Here is a 25,983-nt window from a genome sequence, read left to right as displayed (position 1 = left end):
GGGCTGATGAAGATAATCAAATTTATGACTATGTATCAAAGATGGTGGAAATTTAAAGATTTTATGAAAAGATTTGTTCAATAACAACAAAATTTTTAGAAACCAATTCCTAGTCAGACCTAACAGAATTAAATGTGCATTGAAATGTGCAGATCATTATCTGCTAAGTCATTTGGTGTAATAAACGAGCTTGTTGGAATAACAGGTGAAGAAACACAGTTTTTAGTCAAGTTCATTTACTTCATTTACCTCGATGGAAATTGGCTCCATGAAAAAGTTTACAAAATGAACTGATGCATTTGAAAGAATTGCCCCTTTCCACCAGCATTGTGGGGGTAGATTGTAATTCCAGATACTATAGAACAACCAGCTATTAAGATAGTTTTTCACATTTTTTTCCTCTACAAATTAGCATTGTAGCGATCTCTGTTCAGAAAGTCTTTATAAGCACGTCTTGCATCTGCTTTACTGTGCGGGATTCTTCCAAATGGTTCCAGATCATTGAAGCAGGCATCAAATACTTCATCCACAGCTTTTTCCGCAGTCTCTCTGCTAACTTTTCGAACAGCCAGAATGGAACGAATTGCTCTGTCTCGTACACAAGTCTAAAGTGGGGATTAGAAAAAGAAAATGTCGTTATTTGAAAAAGATAGAATAAACCCATTTTTTTCCCTTTTAAAAAAGATTTTGTCAAGTATCAACTCCTACTACATGTGCAATAATTTTGGGTCACAGAAGAGTAAAATAACATCTACAATAAGCATTAAAAGACATTTCTGTTCAAATTTGTTTTAAGTATGTGTTTTAGTTTTCCATTGAATACATAAACCTCCAGGTAAGAAAAGGATATTCCTCTCAACAGGAAAAAAAATAAAACTTGAGATTTGTTGTGGGTACCAAATATTTGTACAACTCGACTTGCACACAAGAGAAAATATGTCAAAAAGAAACATACATAAATCCCAGTTAGTACTTTTCCAATTGAAATGCTGTAAAACATGAAGGAATGACTCCTCTAATAGTCTTTATTTTGATACCTCTCTTTATGACTACTTTTGCTTACGCAGTTTGTCTACTAAAAGATAAAAACAACGTTAGCACCTCCAGCTACAAGCTGACTGCTGCTCTAGAATAAACAAAAACAATTATTTGGGGCTCAACCTGTAGTCTTCACTACAGATAAAAAGAAGCAACTCCTCCAAGATACACGTGGTGTGACTGGTACCCTCTGTTCTTGACACCTGGTAATATGGTTGGCATAACCAACGGTAAGGCACACATGCACAATATGCAAGTGTGCTGGCCACAAATCACTCTTCCCCCTTTCTCCCCACCTCTCTGCTGCCAAGGTATGGGGGCACCCATTCGCAGGGTTATTAAGGCCATTAGCATTATTAAGACCCAGGTACTGGGTCGTCAGCATGTGGTTACACACATGAGGTAACTGCACAAGCACATGCAGCATTGGGAACCGGGACACACAGAACAGGAAACTGTCTACAAGATCATGCAACAGTGAGCACTAAGTGGAAGCCAGACCAGCACTGCTGCTGGACAGCAAAACCCGTGAGTCCTCTGGTACCTCCACTGTCATCTTCCTGGAGGATTGAGTGAGTGGCTCATGTTCTTTTGGGTCAAGTCTGAGTCTGGGTTATAATTAGTACACTGCTTATTAATCAGAATTTGACCCGATCTGCAGAGGGTCCAGGAGACTGACAAGTCCGTGTAACTAAGAATTCTAGAAATTCTATGTAACTGTAAGCTACACTAAGTAGCAGAAATTGTAGATAATAACCTATGCTGATTGCGAACATATTATGCAACAATAAAGTGCAAAAATAATATCTAATTATAACCAAAACCCCATGGCCAGTTGTCATTCTTTCAAGGATCTCTAAAACAACCTGCCTGTCCTCTGTAGTGTTGGGTGACAAATGGCTATTTAGACCGCTTGTAATCCAGTTTTCAAACGCTTAGGAGTTTTACTGCCTTAGAGTATTCTTGCTACGTTTCTCGCAAACCCTGTTTTTGTTTGGTTCTTATTGACCATCCATTGTCAGTGGTAATGCTATAGGACATGACTAAGTACTCTGGCATTTCACTTCAACAAAAATAATAAAGGTCTTTAGAAAAAATAATAAAAAAACACTATGAACCATTAAAGGTTAATTAAGCAAAGGTTGATTGAGTAGCAGGTCCATGGCTTATTCACAAGCAATGGTCCTGTCACACTACTGCTCTGCAAAAACGGAATTGCTGGGGAACACGGAAGAGATGAACAGTAACAAACTGATGATAATAAATATCAAAAACCATCCAGAAGGAATGCTATTACAGACACACTTTTCAGATATAAGTGATTATGAAAATTATGAAATTAAATTATAGACTAAAGTTACAGGAGTGGCCTGTACCCTGAGTCTATAAAACACCAGAAGGAGCTAACAGTGTAAAGGAAATATGAAGGTGGGAGTAAGGAGGAGGAATAGGCAAAAATAATGCAGAAAATTCAATATTAGGAGGCTTCTGCTTTTCAGTGAAGTATTCAGTCAGCTGCTACAACTGCAGGACAGAACAGGAACCTCAATGCAGTTTCCTGGCCAAACCAGACAAGATCAGGCTCCTTACACATTTCCACGCCCCCCCCCCCTCCCCCCCCCATTAAGAATATACTCCTGTCAGAGCAATGTGAGGAAGATGCAGATTACTCAGCAGCAATCAATGTTTCATGCAGCTGCAGTTCTGTTCTCTTCTCATTAGTAGAGAGATTTAAGAAAGAATCCAGCAATGGTAAATACACATAGAAAAACTGAGTGAGAGGAGCCAAGAAAGAGGCAGTAGGGAAAAAGACAAACATCCTCAACAGCAAAGTAACAAAATGTACAAACTGGACCTAGTTCACATCCGAACAAGAACATAAGAAAGAAAAGGTGAGGGGCCTTGAGGAAATTGAGACGTAAAGCAAACAAGAGCTCAGTGGGGCTTAGTAACATCAGAACAAAATGAAGTGGGAGAAATGCAGGGCAGATAAAAGTTGTACAACAGTATTATGGATTCTCAGACATCTACTTCTTTCTGCAATGAAAATATCGCAGAAAGCGTAAAAGGCAGAGATCAAATATGTAAAGAAGGCTCATAACAAATCAGTAGACGTTAATATCTACGGTCTTTACCTGATGGTGTGCTTTCAATCCAAATTTAAACCTGGCTATTTCATTCATCAGCGTACAGTCTCCACTGAGATTAGCAGCTCGAATCTATTGAGGGAAAAAAACACAATGAAATACAAGATCAGAGAAACATGTGGAAATACAAAGTTAAAAAAATAAATAAAGATAACTTTTTTTCTCAGTATCTTTCTGTTGGCTGCTGATAAAGAATATTCCCATTCCACTTGTACTTACTACGTACATAATACCCTTTTTAACCACCCACTCAACCCCAATGAACACGAAGTGTTACTGTTCAACCTGTAGGCCCGTAGGTGCCTACAGGGCCAAAGGCTCACATATTCTCAATGCTTAAATGAAGGAGCAGAAAAGATAATACTTATATATACGGAATATTAAAAAAACATACAAATAAAGATTCTCCTAAAACCGTCTAGATTAAAAACTGATACAAGAGTCTGGAAGAAACACAGGTACTTTTCAAAGAGAACCACCTGCGATACCCAGAAGAGCAGTAATCCAGCAATTATAGAGAACGGCTTTACTGATACCATAATAATTAAAAAAGTGAGATAACTTTTTATCTATAAAAAATATAAAGACGATACATGATGATGTGAAACTTTTCCAGAGCAAATATGAATAAAATACATTTTTATGAAATCTGATCTGTTCTGTATCAAACTTGTCATGTCAATCCTCTTAAAACCTATTTATAGATGAAACCAGGGCATATGTTAAGCCTGGAATCAAATATGTTCTCAAAAAAATACACACCAACTCTGTAAAACACCTTTATATCATTTTATTTTTAAAAAGTATAGTTAAGCCATCTAATTCACACACTGACAGAAATGTAGTTTCACAATATTAATCATAATGCAAAACTTTTCTGTGGTCAAACAACAGGAATTACATCAGAAATCAGCTACAGGCACATGAATACACACGTTGTGTACATAACAGAAATCCTTACTAGCCTGTGTTCACTGTTTAATTTCACCTCCTAATGCATCAAATTTCTGAGGCCTTTCAACGTGCATATCCCCACATCCTCTGAAATGGACATGGAGTCATAACTAAAAGTATTATTAGCAACATCACAATCAAAAAAAATGTGAGAAGACGAGGTTATTGTTAACAGAAAAGTATAAACAAAAACCTACTCAACAAACAGATTGTAGGAGAGAAAAGGAACACTATAAATATTCAATTAAGATGTGAATGTGTTCTAATCTCCAACTATTCTCATTTGGTAATAACCACTTCTTGTTATGCTTCCACGCACAGGGACCACATTCTACTTAGTATGACACTGACATTATTATTTGTGAAAACAAAATATTTGTTCTCTGATTGAAACTGTTTAAGTTGATCAGACAGAAAGGACAAAGCGTATTAAGAGAATTAATCAAATGAAGTTTGTATAACAGGATACCTAATTAAACATGAAGCATCCCTAATAACCAGCAGCAATGAATTCAATGACAATGTTAGGAGCATTTTAACTTACCTCTGAACAGGCTAAGTGTTTGACGTTTTTAAACCAGTCAACATGTGCACGGCAGTGATCAAAAGCGTGTATCAATTCATGCGCAACCACCCGGTTCATATGGGATTGCTGGCGAATATTGTTCTGACACAGAACAATCTGTAGAAGAGATACAGGTAGTCTTTTCACCAAGTTTCTTAGAGACCCAATGCAGAACACCTACAGCAATTAGACTCTTTAGATCAATGTTTTTTAATATCAGCAGCCCCACCATTCTTCAATGTACCAGTAGTGCCAGTTCAATACCATAGGACACCTTTCACATATCTTATTTTCATGACTAACTCAGGTATCAGCATGAATAAATCCAGTTCTTTTTTTTTCATCTGGGAACAGAACACTCAAAAAACTGTAGCCTTCTGTAAGATGACAGTATCTGGTTCGGTGCCTACCTGAGATGTGGCAGAATCAAAACCTCCACTGACACAGCCATCGCAGTTTTCGCAAGAAAAGTGCCGGTCATTGAAGACAGTGCTGAAAGGTTCAAATGAACAAAGTTTGGGAGAAAGTTGAGGAAACCTGCTAACTCCGTGTCATACAGATGTTACTACACAAAAGAGGATGAATTAGTTTACATACCAACCAGATTGCTTCATAGCCGCAAGAAGCAGTTGAGCATATGGATCTAGAAAAACATTGCCGCAATCAATTTCTCTAGAGAAAAGTTTTGAAAGTCATCTATAATTAAAATATGGTGACAGTCAGGAAAGGAAAGAAGCGCTATGTATGCAAACTCATGCTTGCTAGTATTCAACCTGAACGTGATACAAATGCTCCAACCACCCCCCTACCACCAATGTCACCCACTGAACCACGTCCCCAAGCACCACGTCCAGCCTTTCCTTGAACACCCCCAGGGACGGTGACGCCACCACCTCCCTGGGCAGCCCGTCCCAACGCCTGACTGCTCTTCCTGACAAGAAATGTCTCCTCGTTCCCAGCCTGAACCTCCCCCTGGCGCAACCTGAGGCCGCTCCCTCCGGTCTACCCCCAACCAGCGGCACGTTCAGGGCCCTTACTCGTCTCCAGGCTCATCCGCAGCATCAGCTGGCAGCGGTTGTGGAAGGTGAAGAGGCTGCGCACCAGGAAGCTCTGCGGCTTCTTCTTGCGGTCCGGGAAGAGCCGGTACCCGAGGTCATCCTCCTCCTCCTCCCCCCGGCCCGGCGGCGGAGCACCCCCCTCTGCCGCCATGGCCGCCCCCCGCCCCCCCCTTCCCGGCCACCGTCCCCGGCGGCAGGGTAAAGGCGCATGCGCCGCACTCCCCTGCTCTTCCTCCTCCCCCTCCCGCTGCGGGGCCGCCGCGGGGCGGGCTCCGGCCGGCAGCGTGCCCGCGCGGTGCATCGTGGGAGGAGGCAGGGCCGCGCGGCGACGGCGGCCGAAAGAGGCGGGGCGCGGCGCGGCACAGGTGGGACGCGGTCGGGGCGGGGGGGGGGCGGCTGGCGGGGGTCTCCCCTTGGTGGCGGCCGCTCGGTGCCTGCCGCCGAGTGGTGCCCGCGGGGGGGTCAGTGAGGGGCCCTGGGCGGTGGGGTTCAGAATCCGGGCATAATGTGGAGCACAGGAGGCTCCCCCTGGGCACCAGGCAGCACTGCTGTGCCGGGAGGTGCCTGAGCCCTGCCACAGGCTGCCCAGAGAGGCCGTGGGGTCTCCTCCTGGGGGATCCTCAGAACCCACCTGGACGTGGCCCCGGGCAGCCTGCTCTGGGTGTCCCTGCTTGGGCAGGGGCTGGGGCAGGTGGGCTCCTCAGGGCCTGCCAGCCTCAGCCGTGCCGGCCTTACGTTATCCGTTAGTCTGAAACCCTTCAGAAGCTCAGAAAATAGCAAGGTTTAACGTACCATTAGATTTTTAGATGTGAAAGAATGTTATTTTAGTCACTGGTAACGGAGAAAAAGCATCTTCCTCTAGGTAGCGCTGCCCGCAGAGCCTGGTGTGCCCGTGCCAGGTGTGGTAGGGTTCCCCAGAACTGCCTGAGTGCTGTGGAGACAGTTCAGTACACAGCAACAGTAGGTGGAAAAGCTAAAACACCCGTTATACTTGAAAATACATTCAAAAACGCATGTTTTTGGCATCATCTGAAGTTTCTTTCCACTCAGTTTAAAATAGACCAAATAAACAGAAGAGATTAGGACAAGTATATTGCTAAGGCTAAGCGTGTTACCATCTGTGCGCGTATTAGTGAGCAGCACAACTGATGCATCAGCGTATGTGTTCGGCTGCGTACTCCTGAGGATGGGAAACTATTTCTGTTCGGGTAGCATTAAATCATTGCTAACCACGTGGTATGTCTTAGGCATCTTTTATGAGACTGCTAGCTATAATTATGGGCAGTGCATTGTGTTGCAGAAGTCATTACCTTGGGCCCGTACATTCTTATATTTCCATGCTATTATGTTATTGACTTCCACAGTTGTGTATGTGTATATATGAATATATATAAACAAATGAAAATAACTTTATTCCTTTTTCTGTCACAATAACTTTGCATGCAGTATCTCCATAAATAGCTTCTGTTTACATGTGAGGATTGCAAAGGATCCTGAAGCTCTTTCAGTCAAGAAGTTATTAGCAACTATTCATAGTGCTTTTGATAAAGTTTGTATGTAGTTTCATCATGAACTAATGAATCGTGGTTGTTTTCAACGTATGTTTGCTTCATCCTTTCACTTACCACTTTTTTTTTTTGTTGCTGTGTGCTGTTGGTCCATTTTTTTTAAACTACAACCAATGATTTTTTAAGGTTACTTGTTACTCATGATTTGTCGTATCTATGATAATAAAATGCCTTTCACTTAAAGAAATGAAAATGAAGATGACAAAATTCACAAAGACATCTAAGCATTAAAAGCTATTAAACAATATTTTCAGGACTTAAAGGGCTGTGGGTGTGTAGAAAGAGCACATTTAAATAATATACCGAGTTACCATTCATTAGTCTTCATCTATATTATGTATTACCCTCATGCATTTACTCTTTCTTGTCCTAAAAATGCAGAAATTGCTTTGGGGGTTGGTTTGTCAGAAGCTTTGTATATCTTACTCTGTAGTTGAGACTTAACGTGAAGTTTTCTTCATTCTGTCTTCTGGGAAATACTACAGAAATTGCTTTAAACTGATAATCTTAGTTATCCATTATCGCCTTCAGGACTTCCATTGACTTGTTAAGTGCTATAACGTACACTAAATTAGAGCATGACTTATTATTTGTTCTGATATATTTTATCTAAATTATGTCTTCTCTTTGTTTCCCTCCCACCCCCAAGACATTTAACTTGTGTTTCTTTATAGTCTCTTGCTATCTAATGTTTTTACTGCAATATATTAGAAGCCCATCTTGCATGTAAGTCAGGTTTCTTCATTTTGAAGGAGCTAGCTTCCTTCAGTATGTACTTTCAAATTCTCTTTAGGAAGTTTTTTTCCTTGAAATTTGGCAGGTTACAATGACTGCACCAAATAAAGCACTGGAGCTACAGCTGCAGATAAAGCAAAATGCCGAAGAGCTGCAGGATTTTATGAGAGAACTGGAGAGTTGGGAAAAGGATATTAAGGAAGTTGATTCTGAATTAAGGAAACAAAGTGGTGTTCCAGAAGAGGTAAAAATTGATGGACTTAGATTTTTATTAACTCAGCTATTCATTATATGATAGTGTTTTTAATAACTTCTTGATCAGTTCTTTCTCACCCCCCATGTCTAATGAAGAGTCAAGCTACAGAAAGATACTCATTTTGCAGATGGCTTATTTCAGAGAATCCAGTTAACTTCAGCAAAATTACATGTGTTAGCTTATAATATTTGGGTAGATTGTACGATCCCAGCAGACTTGTTCCTTATCTGAAGTAGATCAAGGATTCCACTGCAAAACTGTTCCACCAACAGAGCTTTGGGGTTGTAGCTTCTGGAGGTCATGAATGCTTGGTGACAATAAATGTTTAATCAGTTCCAGGTAGACCTAGGAGAATATTTCTATCTGTAGCATCACTGTTATTTATTTATTGTGGCCTTTTAATATATTAATGCTATTTTTTCAGTGATACTCTGCAGAAAGTTGTGTTCTAAAACTTAACTTTATATCATGTATATAATACTTGTTAGTACTATATATTGAAAGATTTATGCTTGTCTTTAGTGGTTTTGCAGAAATTCCTGAGAACAACTTGCTTAATGGATTTCTAAAGTTAAACTAGGCAGCAGATATAGATATTATAGAAATAGAAATATTTCTATATATTTCCATTCATATTTAGAAATATAAATCTATAGATATTATAGAAATATTATTAGAAATAAATACTGTAGAATATTCAGCACAAGTGAATATTGTGTGTCTGTTTCGTAATAAATTACTTATTTCAATCTAGAATTTACCACCAATTCGAAACAAGGCTTTCAAGAAAAAGAAGAAGAGCAAAAGTAAAGTCCCATCAAAGACAACCACTGAGGAAAACAAGAAAAACAAAATCAAGTCTTATGATTATGAAGCATGGGGAAAACTTGATGTGGTGAGTCAGGATATTTTCTTATTAACTTAGTTTTCTCCCTAGGTGCTTCTGTTTTGAAATCAGATTTACTTACTGTGCTGGATACTGTATGAACGTAGAAAGTAGCTTTTTCCCCAAAAGGGGTTAACTGTTTAAAATGTGGAATAATGAGAAATAAATACTATAGCTTCCTATTGATTGTGTTTTCATCCAGCAGATTTCTTTTCACTTAAAGTCAAATGCAATCTTTTATCAATAGGCCTGTTAAAAGGTGATAAATCTTGTAGAATACAAGATTAAATGTGGCTGTCAGTATTAGAAGATAAAAGTCTTGTTTGTGAAATTTAGAATGCAGAATGAAGAGGACTTGAGCAGTAGAGGTTTTTAAACAGACAACTCATTTTCTTAGTCTTACTTGATTTATTTTGTATTGTTAAGTTATAATGAAGATAATAAATTATTTTGTCTGTTTTCAGGATAAAATACTGGAAGAACTTGATAAAGATGACAGTACTCATGATTCTGTGTCTCCAGAATCAGACTCTGAAGAAGACGGAATTCGTATAGATGCAGAAAAGGCTCTTGCAGAGAAGGAAAAGGTAATAGCATTATAAATGTTTATTATCTACAAAATAGTAACTTGGATGTAGGAGCATCTGTGATTTGTTTTAAAAGATTGTCTGCTGAGATAAGAGTTCTGCTGGAATGTGCCTACTCTTCAGATTTTTTTAATGTCTGTGTTCCTGACCATTATTCCAACATATAAAATTCTGACTGCATCTCTGTTTCTCCTCATCACTGATTGCAGCAAAGGCTGTCATTCTACTTAATGTATGCTTGTAATGATCAATGTATTGATGGATTTTTTTTTTCTTCATTAAAAAATTGGACTGCTCTATAGAATTGCTGTATGGACCAAATATGCTTACTGGAGCACAAGGTATAAATGCCCCAAGTGAAATCCCCAAGAATTTAAGATAACTCTCTTTGTGAGGCCACTGTCTCTCTGAATGATGGAGAAACTCATATGTCTCCACTGGCTTGGTAATAGGAAGTTGGTACCAGTTAAGTTGTACCCTATTTTGCAAATAAAATACAATGAGACCTATCTTATGATTCACCTTTTTAATGGGCGTAGCAAGGATTTCTTTGGATAAAAAGTACAAATTCTTTGGTTGCTTTCAACAAGATGTTGATTAAACTTTGCCTTTGGGCAAGATTATAAGTATACAAAACAGCTCTTCTCATCGTGATTGTTCAAATCTGGGAGGAAGAAATAATATATGCTGGTCATCTGGACAACATTTAAGATGTGTGGCAAACAATTTGCCACCTCTGATAGCATTTCTGGAAGGAAAACTGAATAAATTCTGGTCTTTAGGTTTTCTTGGTATACAGGATGCTTATTAGGCATGTCGTGCTCATCATCAAGGGCCTGTTGGAACTTGTTACAGACACATAGTAGATCTTGGACTCAGCAGTGTTTCTTTGCAAGAAAAACGAACGAATTCCCTAAGGTTCCCACATCATGTTTTTGTCCTACGTGACAGATTCAAGCAGCAGAGACATGTAGTCAAGCCAGGATAATAACTTCAGCCCTAATAATTTCCTCTTCAGAGTGAAAGTAATAATTTATTGCCTTGTGTCTTTTAGATGCTTTCTTGCAAATATCTCTTTATCTAAGACAGGAATACCCCAAAATCAAACAGGAGCAGTACCAACAGTACCAAATGACCAAGTAACACTCCTTGTTGGCATAGGAAAATAACAAAAACATGCTTTGGTGTTGTGTGACTAGTGAAAGCTTTACCTGTTTGTTCTGTGTTAATGCTGCTTTGGTTTCTAGTGTTACGAAGAGTTTCATTTGTATGAGAGTTCCTTCCTCCCAGTCTTGAGCCTGCTAGGAGCCCAATATAATATTAGAAGGTTCTATTAAATCCTGTTGCATGCTGAATGCTTCATATCTGTGACCTGATACCGTTGTGGAAGTCTTTTCAGGACTTTCCCCAAATAGTTAGTAACTAGGAGAAATCTGAATTGTAATAATACTAGGTGGAATGAATAATGAGCATCAGATCACCTGAGCTCCATCAACGTGTGAGGTAGATAGTCTAAGATAGTTATGTAGAAATTTATGAGGTTCTGAGAAAGTGTATTTAAAAACAACCATCTGATACCATCTGCCAGTCCATACTCTTCTTCAGTAGAATTTCTTAGTGGTTTTGTTTTGTTTTTAAATTGTCTGCATGCAAGACATCTGCCTACTTTCCCTACTGCTGTGAAATTCCCAGATGTACAATCTTCATTCTACACAGAGGAGAAATTGAGATATCTGTGACTGTTATCATTTTGGCAGCAGTGAAGGAGATGAGGGTATTTGAGATAAAAGTTGTGTCCAAAAAGAGATGCAAATTAGACTATTTACCTAGGAAAGGGAGGATGCCAAATCTAATCTCTAAAATGTGAAAAAAAAAAAAAGAACTTCAGTAAATTTCTGTGGCAGTTCAAGCAGCTTTGTATGTGCTGCTTCTATGTTTGTAGAAATGACCTACAGATACTGAAAATTAGCATAATAAGAACAACTTACTGTATAAATGATGGTAAATATTTAGGATAGACTATTTAGTATTTTAGTTACAAGAAGTTTCACAGTAAAGCAGTAATTTGTGAGAGATGTTAAAAAAACATTTGAGCATTCTAAAATACAAGCTTTGATTACTGATTTTTGGTTAAAAAAGAACAAAAATGTATCTACACAGTAATTTGTTAAAATTACTATTTTATTCCTATTTACAGGGTAACAACTACTTTAAACAAGGAAACTTTGATGAAGCTATAAAATGCTACACTAGAGGGATGCATTACGATCCGTACAATCCAGTATTGCCCACAAACAGAGCATCTGCTTTTTATAGGATGAAAAAGTAAGACCTGTATTGTTAAATCCTTAATACTTTTTTCTTTGACATGCTACCTTCAGTTTTCTTAATGTGTGTGTGTTTTTAACTTTTGATTATCTTACGTATCATACTGTAATATGTAGGTCTATGTAAGGCTGGTTTCAAACTTGCTTTGCAGTTTCAAAGTATAATAGGAATTGCTGTGACAAGGAATCTGGTAGTCTCTGTCATCTGTTTTCGTTCTGTCCTTTCATGCTTGAAGTTCGCCACCTTCTGTGTTACAGCACAAGACTTCAAAAAAAGGAAAAAGAGAAGTTTACAATCCAATTTGCCTTTCTGGTTCTATGATCTCTGTTTTTAAGGCTTTAATTTCTTTTGGGGGAAGAAAGGGTATGGGGGAGTTGGTTATTCTTTTTGTTGCAGTAGAGATTGCTGACATCTGTTTTCCTTTCCTTTCCTCATGTGTTCTGAATCAAGAGTTGTTTAAACACTTGTTCCTATACCCCTTGTGAAGCCTGAAAAATTTTCACTTTAGGAAGGACCTATAAAGTTTTAGAGTAACTTGCTGAGGTTTTGGCTTTTGTTTTCTAGATGTGTTCAAACTAACTCACTCTTTTTTTTAATAGGTTTTCTGTTGCAGAATCTGATTGTAATTTAGCACTTGCTTTAGATAAAAATTACATAAAGGCTTATTCCAGAAGAGGGGCTGCTCGCTTTGCTTTGAAAAATCTTCAAGGTGCTAAAGAAGGTGGGTTGTCTTTAATCATTCCTTAAAAAACGTTCACACTGTTTACCTGTGGGCTTGCCTAAAGCTTGTGTGATTGGTGTATTTGGCATAGGAATTTAATTTTCATATTCTGTAAACAAAAATAATGAAATACCATATTGCATATTCTTCTGTGAAGGTGAAATTCAAGCAGCAAGCCTAAATGATTACCCTAGGTGTCCATAGTTAAAGAATAATTTAGTATTAAATATCGTAGAGTAATGTGTTGTTTGTAATATCATGATTTTCAGGTAACTACAGAAAAGGGTTATCTCCAAAAGAATGCTCTTATTTTATACTGCGGTTACAGGCCTGTAATTCATACCTAAAACGTTGTTTTCTGATCTTCTCATAGATTACGAAAAAGTTTTAGAGTTGGATGCAAACAACTTTGAAGCAAAAAATGAACTGAAGAAAATTAATCAGGTAATAAGGTTGATAAGCCCCAACATAAATTAATACATCCTGTTTAGTTTGTATCAACTTATAACAAGAACTGAATTCAACACAATCTCATAGGCTTTTTCTGGCACTTGAAATTCTCTGAAGTCAAAATCTGTAATTTAATGTCTTCTAGTTTTGGAGAGTATGCATACATCAGTGTAATGGTGGGTTGGCAGGTTATGACTGGATGTGTACACCAGCCTCTCTGGCTTTATCTTCTTCCATCAAGTGTTTTTTCAATTTCTTGTGTTAATTTTTTTTTTTTGTCACATCTAGTATTTTGGTACAAGGTAGCAGTACATCTGAGAAAACTGATATATTCTCTTGGTAGCAGAGTAAAGCGAAACTACTAGCCTGCTTGTGGTTCCACTGCTTGCTGTGCTATGCCAGACCAGAAAGTCAGTTTAAGCCTAGCAGAACAGAAACTCTGCTGCAAGTCTGACCTTTTTCATGACAGGGAAAGAATGCTTATTATTATGACCTTACTAAAATGTAAGAGTATCTAGCATTACCTCTTCAACTGTAGCTTTGAAAATGCTTGATAAAGCTTATTTTCAAATGAAGACCCCAAGTCTTTGATAATTGAAGAAACTGAAAGTAACTGAAGAATCTGTGAATCAGGATTATATAGACAGTTTTCATGGATCATTTTACACTGTGCTGCAAAAATTACATATTTTCTATTTCCCAAGTAATATTCTGACTCGCAGTCCCTCACAGAAATATGTTCTTGAGAACAGCTTAGAATGATCTCTTCAATTTGTGTTCAGCTTACGGTAGGAACATTTCTGTTAAAATGCTTGGCAGATTTTTACTTCTTAAAAGTTTAGAATTTATTGTAACTTCTGTTCTGAAAATGTGTGAGGGAAATACCTACTGAGAAACAACATCTTTGCAGGCTCTATCATCAAAAGAAAGCTCAGGACAGAAGGAGTCTGAAAATGCAGTTAAACCAGAATTAACAGACAAAGAGAAGAGGTGCATTGAAGACGAGCAGCTCAAGCAAAAGGCTGTTACAGAAAAAGATCTCGTAAGTTGCAACTTCCAATGGAAGAGGAGAACTAGCAAGCTAGAGCATTGTCTTGTGCTGTTAGCTATGCAAAAAGCTCAGATTAAACTTGATTCTGTCCTGAACATCATAAATAGTGTGTGCTTGATATACCCTTAATTGCTGTTTCAAGCTCTATTGGTGGTGGTGGGCAGGGGGAGCAGGGTTCAGTTCTGTTTGGAATCTTCCGGGGGAATAATTATACAAGGTTGCTTTTAGAGCCTGATTTGTACATGATAATTGGTACATCTCACATATATGATAAGATAAAACCAGAACTATATTTTACAAATAGCCCATTTGTCCAGTATTATGTGCATCTTGACTCTTGTCCAACTAGGGTTGTAGACTATTTTTTTCAAACCACTGATGACATGGTGAAACATAGTTATAAGAAGAACTTTAAGGAGTACAGGCAACAATGACAAATAACATTATTTCTGGGTATATTATCTGGACTCATAGTTGACTTGTTGATTTCTGTCCTTCCCCACCACTGCAATTAAGAAATAACTTTACCTACTAAACTATAATTTTCTTACTATTCTCTTACCTACTTAACTTCTGACTTTTTATCAGTTTTCCTTTACTGGTTGTAAGAGGTTAGTATGAAAAGAATGAAAGGATACATTAGGTAGGTAAAAGGAACAAAAAGGGGCCACAGTAATAAAATGCTATTAGTTTTGGCTACAGAGCTATTAACTTTGGGTACAGTGTGGCTTATAGTGCACATCAAGAGTAAAGAAATAATATAGTTTTGTCATCTTCTCTGCTACTACTTTCCTCATTGGCAAAAAAAAAAAAAACAAAACAAAGGCTGCAATTTGGACTCAACAGGATCAGTGTTGCCAGGAACAGGACCACAGTCATTCAACTCTGCTGTCAACAACACACTGTACTAGTCTAAAATTTCTTTGCTGTGGCACCTTTGTGTTCCTTTTGCCTACTTAATCTATCCTTTCATTCTTTTCCTACCAATCACCTTAAACTGTACAGATAGCATTTTTTTTTTTAAATCCTTGAAGTACTGGAGAAAAATTAAGAGATTTTTGTGGTCTGCCTCCAAAAAGCTAAGATACAAAAAAAAGTCATAAATACCTATCTTGAAATGTGTGTTCTTTGTGATCCATCTTCTTGATATTGTGCCCTTGTCTACTAAAAAGTAAAAACAGCTAATTGCACTACGTCTTTCTCAACGTTACCTTTTTTCCTAACCTAAATATAACAGGGTAATGGTTATTTCAAAGAAGGGAAGTATGAGGCAGCAATAGAATGTTATACACGTGGTATAGCAGCAGATGGCACCAATGCACTTCTGCCAGCAAACAGAGCCATGGCCTATCTCAAGATTCAAAAGTAAGTAGGATTGCATGTACTATACTGTTTCTTTATTTCTAATATAAGAAATTCTCTATCTGGTTCTGAACTAGGAGGAAGGATGATCCAGTGGGTTTTCACCCAAGTTTCATTAGTCACTTGTTCTAATTTTTTCTAGGATTCAGTATAGAATAAATCATACAATATGGGAGTTAAAACCAACCAAATATGTGGGATCTTACAACGTATTTCATAGGAAAGAAGTTCTGAGAGAATAAAAGAACATCAGTTTGAAATTATAGTGAAACCTAAGTGAATTTTTTTTGAAGTTTGACTTTTCATTCTTTCACGTGTAAAATTCTACATATTTACCTCTTTCAAAGGACCTACCCCTTTGTCTTTTTTGATTTTAAAAACAGTCAGCTACTGAAGTGTTGCCCAGTATGAAAAAGTAGATTGCAACTACTAAATTGAAAAGGATTGGGTAGGAGCTTTCGCTTCTAAAAGAAGTCATCTATAAAAATATTTCTCTAATGATGTGTACATGTAATTTCTTTAATTTTCATTAAACTTTTCTCACATAGTCCAGTAACCAGTAGGAAATGCATACTTTCTACCAAATGAGCAAAATTCCATATGACCATTTTTGTAGTCTTTGAATTTTGCTTTTTTTTTTTGTTTTGAACTCCCATACCAACAACGAGTCAAACCTTTTAAATTGATGATAGCATGAGAAGCAGAGAGCTGAACGTTTTATCAGTCACATTTTCTAATGTGTTGTGGCTGACCATGTACAGACAATGCACTGATCTCAAATTATGCAATTATAAAGTAGGCTGCATGGGTACTATTTCTGTTGAAGCCATAGAGGATACCATAATGCGAGTAATGTCAGAGAGTCAGAGGAAGTGATACTGTACTTGAATGGCCACAAAGAAAACTGAGAGTGTGAGATAAATCGGTGTGTTGTTTACACTTCAAAGAGGACCCAAACATGAAATGCAAGAAAAGCTCATTGGTATTCTCATCAATTTTATAGGTTTGTGAGAGCTGCAAAAAGTACTGTTTCTGTAAATTTAATGATAGATTGAAGGAGGAGAGAAGAGGAATGAACGAAAATACTTTAATATGCACACAGTAGAGTCATGATCAAACATAACTGGAATGACGAAATTTGATCTTACAGTGAAAGCAAATGACCTTAATACAAGAATATGCTGACTTGTTCTTAATGATATCAGAAATCATATGCTCACTTTTATTTTATATTTTTTATTCTATGTTTTGGCTCAGTGGTAGATATTTATTTGTATATAGGTAATTAAGGTCTTCATATTTTAACTTTTGTGTAGATTTGCCTTTTAAGTTGAAACTACTTATTTTGAAACAGATTATTAATTTTGTATTATTCTTTTGCTGAGATATGAAGAGGCAGAAAACGACTGTACACAAGCTCTGCTGTTAGATGCCTCCTATTCTAAAGCTTTTGCCAGAAGAGGGGCTGCAAGAGTTGCTCTTGGAAAGCTAACAGAAGCTATGCAAGGTATGACTCTGAATTAGTATGTGTGATGGGTAGAAGGATGTAAGTAGAAAATAAGTAGATACGTAAAAGGAGGTCCTGATTTTTGTTTTTAATCTTCAAATAGCAATTAAATAATGTGCTAACTAACTGAGGTTTCAGTGCAAAAGTTAAGATAAATGGGCTTTGTTTTTCATTGAATATGTATAAAACCTTTTATATTGATATTCATGTGATAGCAAGACAGGTTTGTGTGAAATTACAACAATTGCTACTTAATAGTAATAGCTTGAAAAATTAATTTAAAACTAGATTAGGATAGATATTAGGATGACTTACCTGTCTTTAATTATTTTATAGCTATGAAAACAGATGGAGGTATAAAGATTTGCCATTGGAAAAATTGAATTCACAAATTTCAATTTGTAACTTGAAATGCGTACATTTTCCATATGTTGTCTTTCATTCAGATTTTGAAGCTGTTCTGAAGCTGGAACCTGGAAATAAACAAGCAATAAATGAACTCACTAAAATAAGAAATGTATGTACACCAATGATTTTTTTATGTAAACCTACAGTAATAGTTTTTTCATTCTTTATTATGTACATTTTAGCAATTATTTCTGAAACTTACAGTCTTTCTAGGAAAATTACTTTTTTTTTTTTCCAGGAATTAGCTGAGAAAGAACAATTAGCTCAAGAATATAAAGAATATCCTGCAGTATTGATAAAAGAAGCAGAAATAAAGAATATAGTGAAACTCATTGATGATCCATTACTCCTGAAATCAACAGTGAGTTTTTTTTTTAAAAAAACTTTGTGAACTGCTATCTATAATGATGGAAAAAGTAGAGTTTAAGTTACAATCCGCTTCTTGCATCTTCTGATAGATATATCCTGCATGTGGAAATATCAAAAGTTCAGAGATTTACTTTTGTGATATTTTTTCAAGAATGTAACTTCTGCGTTTCTGTGTGTGTTCAACAGTATCCATAGTGTAAACAGTGCTATACAGGAAACATAGTATATGTATATATCAATAGTATGAAATGAGGAGGCAACTCCACAACCCTCTCCTGAGTCCTAACATTATAGTTGAGAGTAAATGGGTGACAGGTCAGTCTCTCATGTTTGACTGCAGACTTGAGAAAGCTCTGGGTAACTGTCCCCTTTCTTTTATCAGCTGTTTCCAGTTCCTATAGCAACTACTGTAGTAACAAGGCATGTTGTGCATACCTATTTCATATGTTGGTATCACTCAGGGCTACTGCAATAGCTTCGAGCATACAGTTTCATCCATGTATGCTGGGAAATAGCTGGATTATTTTTTTTCAAGAAGCAACATTTTTAAAGTCTGAATTATCATTCTGACTATAACCACTGATGGGTTACATATGATAAAATATGATGATACAGAGTATGCATTCTTGTGTAAATACAAAGTGTGTTCAAAATGTGTGGCTAGTTTTAGTAGGAAATATGTGATTATTTTGATACCTTTCTTTAAAGTATTATATGCTTTCTATAACCAGATACTATATTAAATACATATACTATTACTATCTTTAAAAACCTAAATTAATTTATTGTGAAGTAGCTGAAATAAGACAACTGATTATGTTCAGTTTTCAGTTTGGCTGCTAAGTTGAGATACTACGTGGCTTTTTTTGTGTAATTCTGTAAAGGTAGAACAAGTACAGATTAAGTATCTGTGTTCTTTGTACTGCCCAAGGGAGAACTGTAACTGTGCCTCATATCCAGTAGGCACTCTTAGCACAATGATGAGATGGCATATTGTCAAAGCAAACCATATATTGTCTGTTCGTACCAACCATACAGGGCTTTTGGGGCATAATTTAAAGCAGTTTGCAAATTGTTTTGAAGACTTGCAGAGGGATTATGTTAGAGCTGGGCAGAGAAATCTGCCATCTCTAAAAGTTTAAATTGTTGAATATGTTTAGTTTAACCATGTATATTTGCATCGATATTCGTAGAGCAACTTAGATTCTATTCATGTTCAGCAAAGAATTCCAAAGTTCCACTAACTGGTGCCTCATAAGACCTAGGAAGGTGGTGGTAGGTGATGATCAGAAATAATGGTGATCATGCAGAGATGAAACAAACAAGCTGAAGCATTTTAATTACTCAGCATGTTCTCCAGTGGTAGGATTAATTACCTTGTGTTGTATGTAACTTGGTCAGCCAGGAGGCCTGAGTTACAAATATTTATCATCTCAAAATATGAAGTTGAGAGATAAGGCATATGTTTATGGGTACTTCTTTGTTTAGCTAAATTACAAAGCTTGATCAGGTCATTGGTCAAAATATATGGTACCCTTGCCCACTCAAGCTTTTTAGATGGGGGGAAAACCCTCAAAAATTTTTCTTTTTTGTTTACTGGAAAAACAGAATACAGATTCTGAGATACTGTAGGGGTACGCTGGTTTATGACAAATTGGGCAAATGATCATATAAGACTTCCCATAGAATGTCATGAAGTTTCCTTTTTTTGCCATTTGTCTTTACTGAAAGCATCTTCTGTGTGTTACAACAAACATGAAACTGGTTATGATTGTTTAATTATAAACAGCAGTTTATCTAGTGCCAATACAGTGTATATTTACACTGAAACAAAGGCTTACATGCATGACATCAGGTTTGTGTTCTGTTTAGAAGCCTTTGCGAACAATACCCATTGAAGAAGTTGATGACGATGTGCCAAATAGCGATTTCCCCAGCACTACTTCTTTCCTTAATAACTGTACAAATCTGACAAGTATTGAAGCAACAGAGAATCTGGATCAGGATGATCACTTAACTACAATGGACATTCCAAAAGCAAAGCAATTGAAAATAGAAGAAATCACTGATACATCACCATTAAAGTAAGTATAAAAATTCTGATCCTCTTTTAGAAAGGTATATGTAGTTGAAATATAATCTTCATTCTCAAATTTCTACATGCGATGAGATATATAACATAATTTGGGGAATTTGAATTAAAAAAAATGTGCAAAGAAACATGCAGTTCTTACACGTCTGTCTCTTTGATCAAGTAGTGGTAGAAACAAGTATGGTTTATTAGTGTCATATGGAAAACTCGTAGTTGCTCTTAGATTTCAGAGAGGAAGAAACTTGTAATATTTTCCCATATGCCATGTTCTCTTCCTTGTGCACTGTATCTTTCCTTTCTGTGGCTTGTATTTTAATATTTTAGAGTAGATTCTTAAGCAGAATTCAAACATTCTTTGGACGCCAGTTATGTGAGAGAAAAGGAACAGGTCACAACTCTGTCACAACAGTGTCACAAGAGTGTCACAACTCTCCTGAGCAGATAGCTGATAACTTTAGGTTTGCTCAGGGTTCCTGAGTTCCACTATGTTAGCTGGATAAACTCAAGTCTGGCTGAAGTATAGAAGCAGCTAGCCCAGCTTTCTCCAACTAAGTGTCACAACTCTACTTGCTTTCTGCTTAGGAAAGGCCTGTATGCACCATTGTTAATCTCATTGTGTTAATAGTTGATACCTTTTATGGAATCCTAATTGAAGACTTTGTGAGGACCGTTTCCTCTTTCCTTTTTCAGCTCAGTCAGATGGATTTACTATGAGGTGTTGAAGAAAAAAGTAAATTTCTTAGTCATTTTATAATTTCTGAAAAAATAAATGGACTTAACTGACAAATTAGGACAATAGGACAAAAATAGCTCCACTGTAACCAGTATTGAAATTGAAACAGTTTGCTCACTTGCCATGGGACTGTGGTTTAACCTCAGATGAACCTTCAGCTCAGTCGGATAATGACAGAACAAGGGGAAATTGTTTTAAAGTAAAAGAGGGGAGATTTAGGTTAGAGGCTTGGAGGAAATTCGTCACTCAGAGGGTGGCGAGGCACTGAAACAGGCTGCCTAGAGAAGCTGTGGATGTCCCATCTCTGGAGGTGTTCAAGGCCAGGCTGGCTGGGGCTTTGGGCAACCTGATCTAGTGGGTGGCATCCCTGCCTATGGCAGCAGGGTTGGAACTGAATGGTCTTTAAGGTTTCTTCCAACCCAAACCATTCTATGAACCTGTCAGGCAGCTAAGCGCCACTCAGCTGCTTGTCCCCCTCCATGGGATGGGGAAGAAAATTGAAAGGTAAAACTTGTAAGTTGAGATAAAGACAGTTTAGTAAGACAGAAGAAAATAAATCAAAATATAAAAACACAAGTGATGCTAACCATCAGCTGACCAGTGCCCAGACAGTACCCAAGCAATGTCTGCCTCCTTGGCCAGGGCCCCCCAGTTTTATTGCTGAGAATGCCGCCCATTTGGGTTAGCTGTTCTGGTTGTGTCCCTTCCCATCTCCTTATGCCTTCTCACTGTCAGGTTAGCATGAGATGCAGAAATGTTCTTGACTCTGCAGTTACTGATCAGCAACAACTAAAACTTCAGGGTGTTATCAACGTAATTTTCAACCTAAATGTGTTTTAGCATCATACAAACTACTGTGAGGAAAATTGACTCCATCCCAGCCAAACCCAGGACATGCGGTTATTGTTTTGCATTATAAAATTGCAGAAAATGTAGTATTTTTTGTAGCTGCATATGGTAGAAATCTGTACCATAAAATGCAGAAAGTTCTCTCTTTATTCCCAGGAAGAGAGAACTGCTGAGTGTATTTATAAGTACTTATAGTTTTTCAGAAAGGATTAATCAAGTATCTTTTGTATGCTGCATTATTTTTTGATTTTTTTTTTGTTGTTTGTTTCTTTAGATACTTGGTTAAACTAAAATACATTAATGTGTAAAATTTTGATGGTATTTTAGATCTTTTAGGATTTGAAAGGTCTCCTGTTAGGTCTCAGTGCAAGATTTCCTTAAATGTTTTCTAGATTACATATTTTGAAATCTCTCTGCAGGCTTCCTGCTAGTGTGAAAGGAATTTCTTCAGTGTTGCATCCATCTTTCACTATGAACAAGCAGGCAGAAAAAGAAATCAAAACATCATATAGATCTGCTTCTCCAGTCCCTGCCATTCCTGCAAACTCTTTCCAGCTTGAATCTGATTTCAGGAAGCTGAAAGACTGCCCAGAAAAACTGTATTTGTACCTGAAGGTATGAAATGTAGTATTGTCTGACAGTGCTTTGATAGCAACTTAGGTGAAAAGGGTAGCTATGTTAGATTGTCTTAGCAGTGTGAAATACTCCCTTTCTTTAATTGCCTTCACATAATTATAAGTAGTGTGATCTGCATCTGAATAGTTCTCCTCTTGTGTCTGACTTTTCACTTACCTCATGTAGAGTAGAGTCCCTCTATAATCTGTCTTCTTTTAAGCATAGGCCCTAAGTCTGTAAACACGTGAATATGTCAGTAGCAAAGTGAAATACTATTTTTTTCAAGTGAATGCTTCTAGGGTAATCAGACATATCAAAATTCTTCTCTTTAAATTGAAAAAATACTTGAAACACATCAATCTACTTAATATCTGCTTCTGCTGATGTGTGTGTGTGTATATATATACACGTATATATTGCCAAAAATTGTTTAGAATTCTTTTTTAAAAGAATGTAACAATAATCTTCTCAAGAAAAAATTAAAACCAGACAGAAGTCATAAACAGTAATTTGTCTTTGTTTTCATGCACTTCCAGTATTGCCCAAGACATCCTAAATATTTATTTATAATCCTTATGACTCAAATGTATTTTTTTGCCTAAATAAAATACCTTTCTTAATTCTCCCAAAGCAAATAGAGCCTTCGTTTTATCCGAAACTGTTCCAGAAATCCTTAGATCCAGACTTGTTTAACCAGATACTGAAAATTCTACATGACTTCTACATTACGTAAGTTAAGCTCCTCTTTTGTTGTATGTTGCTTGTTGCTATTCCCCTCCTTCCCCTCACCTTTAGGCTGACAAAATTATTTAGAATATGTAGCATTACATGAGTCAGGGTACAATACTTGGAATGATTTAATTCTTCCTTATTAAGAAATTCAACGTATCTTGAAAAGTCAGAAAAGTGAGGAAATAAATAGCCTCTACCTAGACCTAGTTACGTATTAGTAACATTTAGTTAGAATTAAATAATTTTCGTTCATGTTACTATGTATGTCCCATTATCACATATGGTTGCACGATATTAACTTTGTCTATTATTAAGTTCCTGAAGCTAAGAAATGCATGAGGTTTAATTCTTCTATGCCATGCCTATTGTGATACACTCTGAATTCTTAACTATCTGCTAGAATTTTACAGTAGATTGTCACTGCTTTCATATTAGAGCTTCTAGCTCCTATACGTTTACTACAATTTGTTCTGAAATTTCTATCTGTGCTACCATTTGATTCTTAAAGATCATTTACCTGTTGGAGGCAGTTTGTTACTTACATGGATTACGCTGTGAGCATGCATTCAAAATGCTGATAAGTCCTTGTTTTATGGAGAAAGGTAAATGTAAATGAATGCTAGGCTTTTTCTCAGTTTCTGTAAATACACATCATTTGTGTGAGGAGGTATGGTCCTATATTTGTGGTATGACTTACAAAGGCTAGGAAGCTTAAATTGTTTGCAGTAAGGTAAAAGACGTTTGTTCTGGAGGGTGACAGAAAAAGTTATGAAAGAAAAACACTTCTAGTTATTAGTATTTGTAGTAAAGATGGTGCCTGCTTACTACTGCCTCTTGTCCAGAAGAATGTAAAATGAACAAAATCTGGGATTTTGGCCTATACAGATAAAAACGTTAGTAGCTGTAATGAGGTGCTTGTTATGGCAAGGTGAAAGCATTAAATCATTTAATAGCTATTCTGTACATTAACAGCAATCATTTTGCATCAGTCCATTTTTTGTACTTCTCTGCTCTTGATCTGTATTAAAAGGATGCTTGGATAAATATTTGTATTTTTGGTTCTCTGCTAAGTCAGTGGAAGAATGAACAAGAAAGATGAGAATGGGAAAGGAGTTCCATTGGTCCTTTCATTTCCTGAAGTCTTTAATATTGCTTGCAGCTATTGAATCTTTCTAATCAACAGTAGTTATTTTTATGTTTCTAATAATCTTCTCCAGGAAAGAGGAGCCATCACTCATCCTTGAAGTCCTCCAGAGGCTATCTGAATTAAAAAGATTTGATATGGCAGTAATGTTTATGTCAGGCTCAGAGAAAAAAAGTAAGTAGTTCAGTACCATCTTCTAAAACTTGGTTTGTTGATACTGTATTTTGCAAGAAAGGTGCAAAAGAGTGCTACTCTTGTTTATTCCCTAAAATAATAATTTAAGATTAGTTACTTGTCTATTTCAATGATTTTTGATTGCTTTAGAAGCCAATATGAAAATGTTATTTTTCTTAATCTTTTGATCATTTATAAAAACTTGAAAAAATACAGCTAAATCCTTCTGGTTTTGTCAGTAATACCACCACATTTTTATTCTGATAAAATAACTTCTCATTACCATTTCAGCTTGTAGCTGGCAATGCTACAAATTTATGAATTTGTATGAAGGCTTATATCTCAGGTCAAGGTATACCAATTACAGTTTTCACAGCTATGACCACTTCAGCATTTTCACAACTATGACCATTTCAGCAATTATGATTTTAGTGTTGGCAAAAAGAAGGCAAGTGTTTCTAAACCTCTGATCCTGTTTGCCTCTGCCCTGTTCTTGAGGCGTCACTTAGATTAGTTTGCAATCCAGGCTGACACTGGCTTGAATTCCAGGTTTATAAAACTGTGGTTTTCATGTCAAACATTTCTTGATTTACTACACCGGACAGACTATGTAACAGTGAGACACTCACGAGCTAAACTTTTCTTTAGGAACAAGTAATGTTAGAGAGTAAATCTACAACTGAGTTTCACTAATAACCATTATAATTTGAAAATTTTGTTATGTGAATCTCCTTAAAATAAAATTACTTGTTTGACTTACTGAAGTGCAAGTCAGTTCCACTCAGGAATTGCCTTCACACCATAACCTGATGTAAGTTTTATCTGCCATCTGGCATTAACTTTTATCTCCCGCATTTAATGGTGTAGTGCCAAGATAGTAAACAAAATAAAATCTGTCTGTTTACGTTGTCAGTATTGTATATACATTTAAGGAAATGTTGTTAGGCAATTCAGGAGCATCAAAACAGAGGGCTTCACTTTGCTACTTTTCTTTATCCTCTGAGTAATTCTAAAAGCTTGCTCATATTTCAGCTGTACAACGCTGAAAACCCTTACAGAGGAAAGAGTTGGACTAATTTACATTCTGACTGTTAATTGCAAAAATAATGGTTTCTGTTGGGATTTTCTTTTATAGTTACACAGGTATTGTTCAGTCATGTGAAACACATGGGATTGAAAGATACTCAGGTTGAAGAATTGGAGAAGAAGTATGGCATTTTCTCTTAGTGAGTTCACTGACATTACGCATGTAAATTGCTCTGTTTCCACACTTGTGTCATTTGGAAATCAGCTGAAGAGGCCTATAAGGACTGGAGTTCTGTTGCTTTGGTATAAGTGATGAAATTCTTAAACTTGATTCACCGAATGGCAAGTAGCTGGAGAAAGAATGACCGGGTTCTGCTGGCATGTTTGCTTTCCAGCACCTGAGACAATACAGATCTACATACTTCAGTGGAATCAGTTTGCCTAAAAAAACAATTGGATGGATTGGCATTCAGGATTACGACTACAGATGGAGATCTCTATTAGAAAGAAAAAGTATATTTATAAACATCTTTTTTTGGTAAGAATCAAACGGTGTATATTACAAACTTGCATGTTTTGTTCTTTCTTTCTTTTTTTTTAGAAAATAAACTAAACTTTGAGTTGAAAA

At 36.8% G+C, this 25,983-nt stretch overlaps 2 protein-coding genes across 6 annotated transcripts; one reads left to right on the top strand and one right to left on the bottom strand.

Annotated features, from left to right (window-relative positions):
- Nucleotides 1-219: 219 nt before the first annotated feature.
- On the bottom strand, nucleotides 220-6,063 carry ATP23 (ATP23 metallopeptidase and ATP synthase assembly factor homolog; the record flags this gene model as incomplete). 3 transcript variants are annotated; one of them, XM_080553227.1, is made up of 6 exons in its annotated part: nucleotides 220-605; nucleotides 3,174-3,257; nucleotides 4,684-4,821; nucleotides 5,115-5,196; nucleotides 5,302-5,374; nucleotides 5,742-6,063. In XM_080553227.1, 6 exons carry the CDS (start codon nucleotides 6,061-6,063, stop codon nucleotides 402-404), a joined length of 903 nt encoding a protein of 300 aa, XP_080409353.1. In that variant the 3' UTR covers nucleotides 220-401. The 3 variants fall into 3 exon arrangements, with proteins under 3 accessions (XP_080409353.1, XP_080409351.1, XP_080409352.1); XM_080553225.1 differs by having other exon boundaries at nucleotides 5,302-5,347; XM_080553226.1 differs by having other exon boundaries at nucleotides 5,302-5,400; nucleotides 5,742-5,881.
- Nucleotides 6,008-25,983, top strand: RPAP3 (RNA polymerase II associated protein 3). 3 transcript variants are annotated; one of them, XM_080552931.1, is made up of 17 exons: nucleotides 6,008-6,127; nucleotides 8,151-8,309; nucleotides 9,076-9,216; nucleotides 9,672-9,794; nucleotides 11,992-12,119; nucleotides 12,722-12,843; nucleotides 13,217-13,287; nucleotides 14,204-14,335; nucleotides 15,582-15,709; nucleotides 17,092-17,213; nucleotides 17,660-17,730; nucleotides 17,860-17,982; nucleotides 19,866-20,074; nucleotides 22,084-22,279; nucleotides 22,911-23,008; nucleotides 24,229-24,329; nucleotides 25,465-25,983. In XM_080552931.1, the coding sequence occupies exons 2-17, from the start codon at nucleotides 8,157-8,159 to the stop codon at nucleotides 25,554-25,556; spliced, it is 2,010 nt and encodes a 669-aa protein (XP_080409057.1). In that variant the 5' UTR covers nucleotides 6,008-6,127; nucleotides 8,151-8,156; the 3' UTR covers nucleotides 25,557-25,983. The 3 variants fall into 3 exon arrangements, with proteins under 3 accessions (XP_080409057.1, XP_080409056.1, XP_080409058.1); XM_080552930.1 differs by having other exon boundaries at nucleotides 19,863-20,074; XM_080552932.1 differs by having other exon boundaries at nucleotides 6,109-6,970; nucleotides 19,863-20,074.

Source organism: Anser brachyrhynchus (assembly GCF_964034855.1).
Source record: "Anser brachyrhynchus genome assembly, chromosome: 1".
Taxonomy (NCBI): domain Eukaryota; kingdom Metazoa; phylum Chordata; class Aves; order Anseriformes; family Anatidae; genus Anser; species Anser brachyrhynchus.
This window is presented reverse-complemented; position numbering and strand designations above follow the sequence as displayed.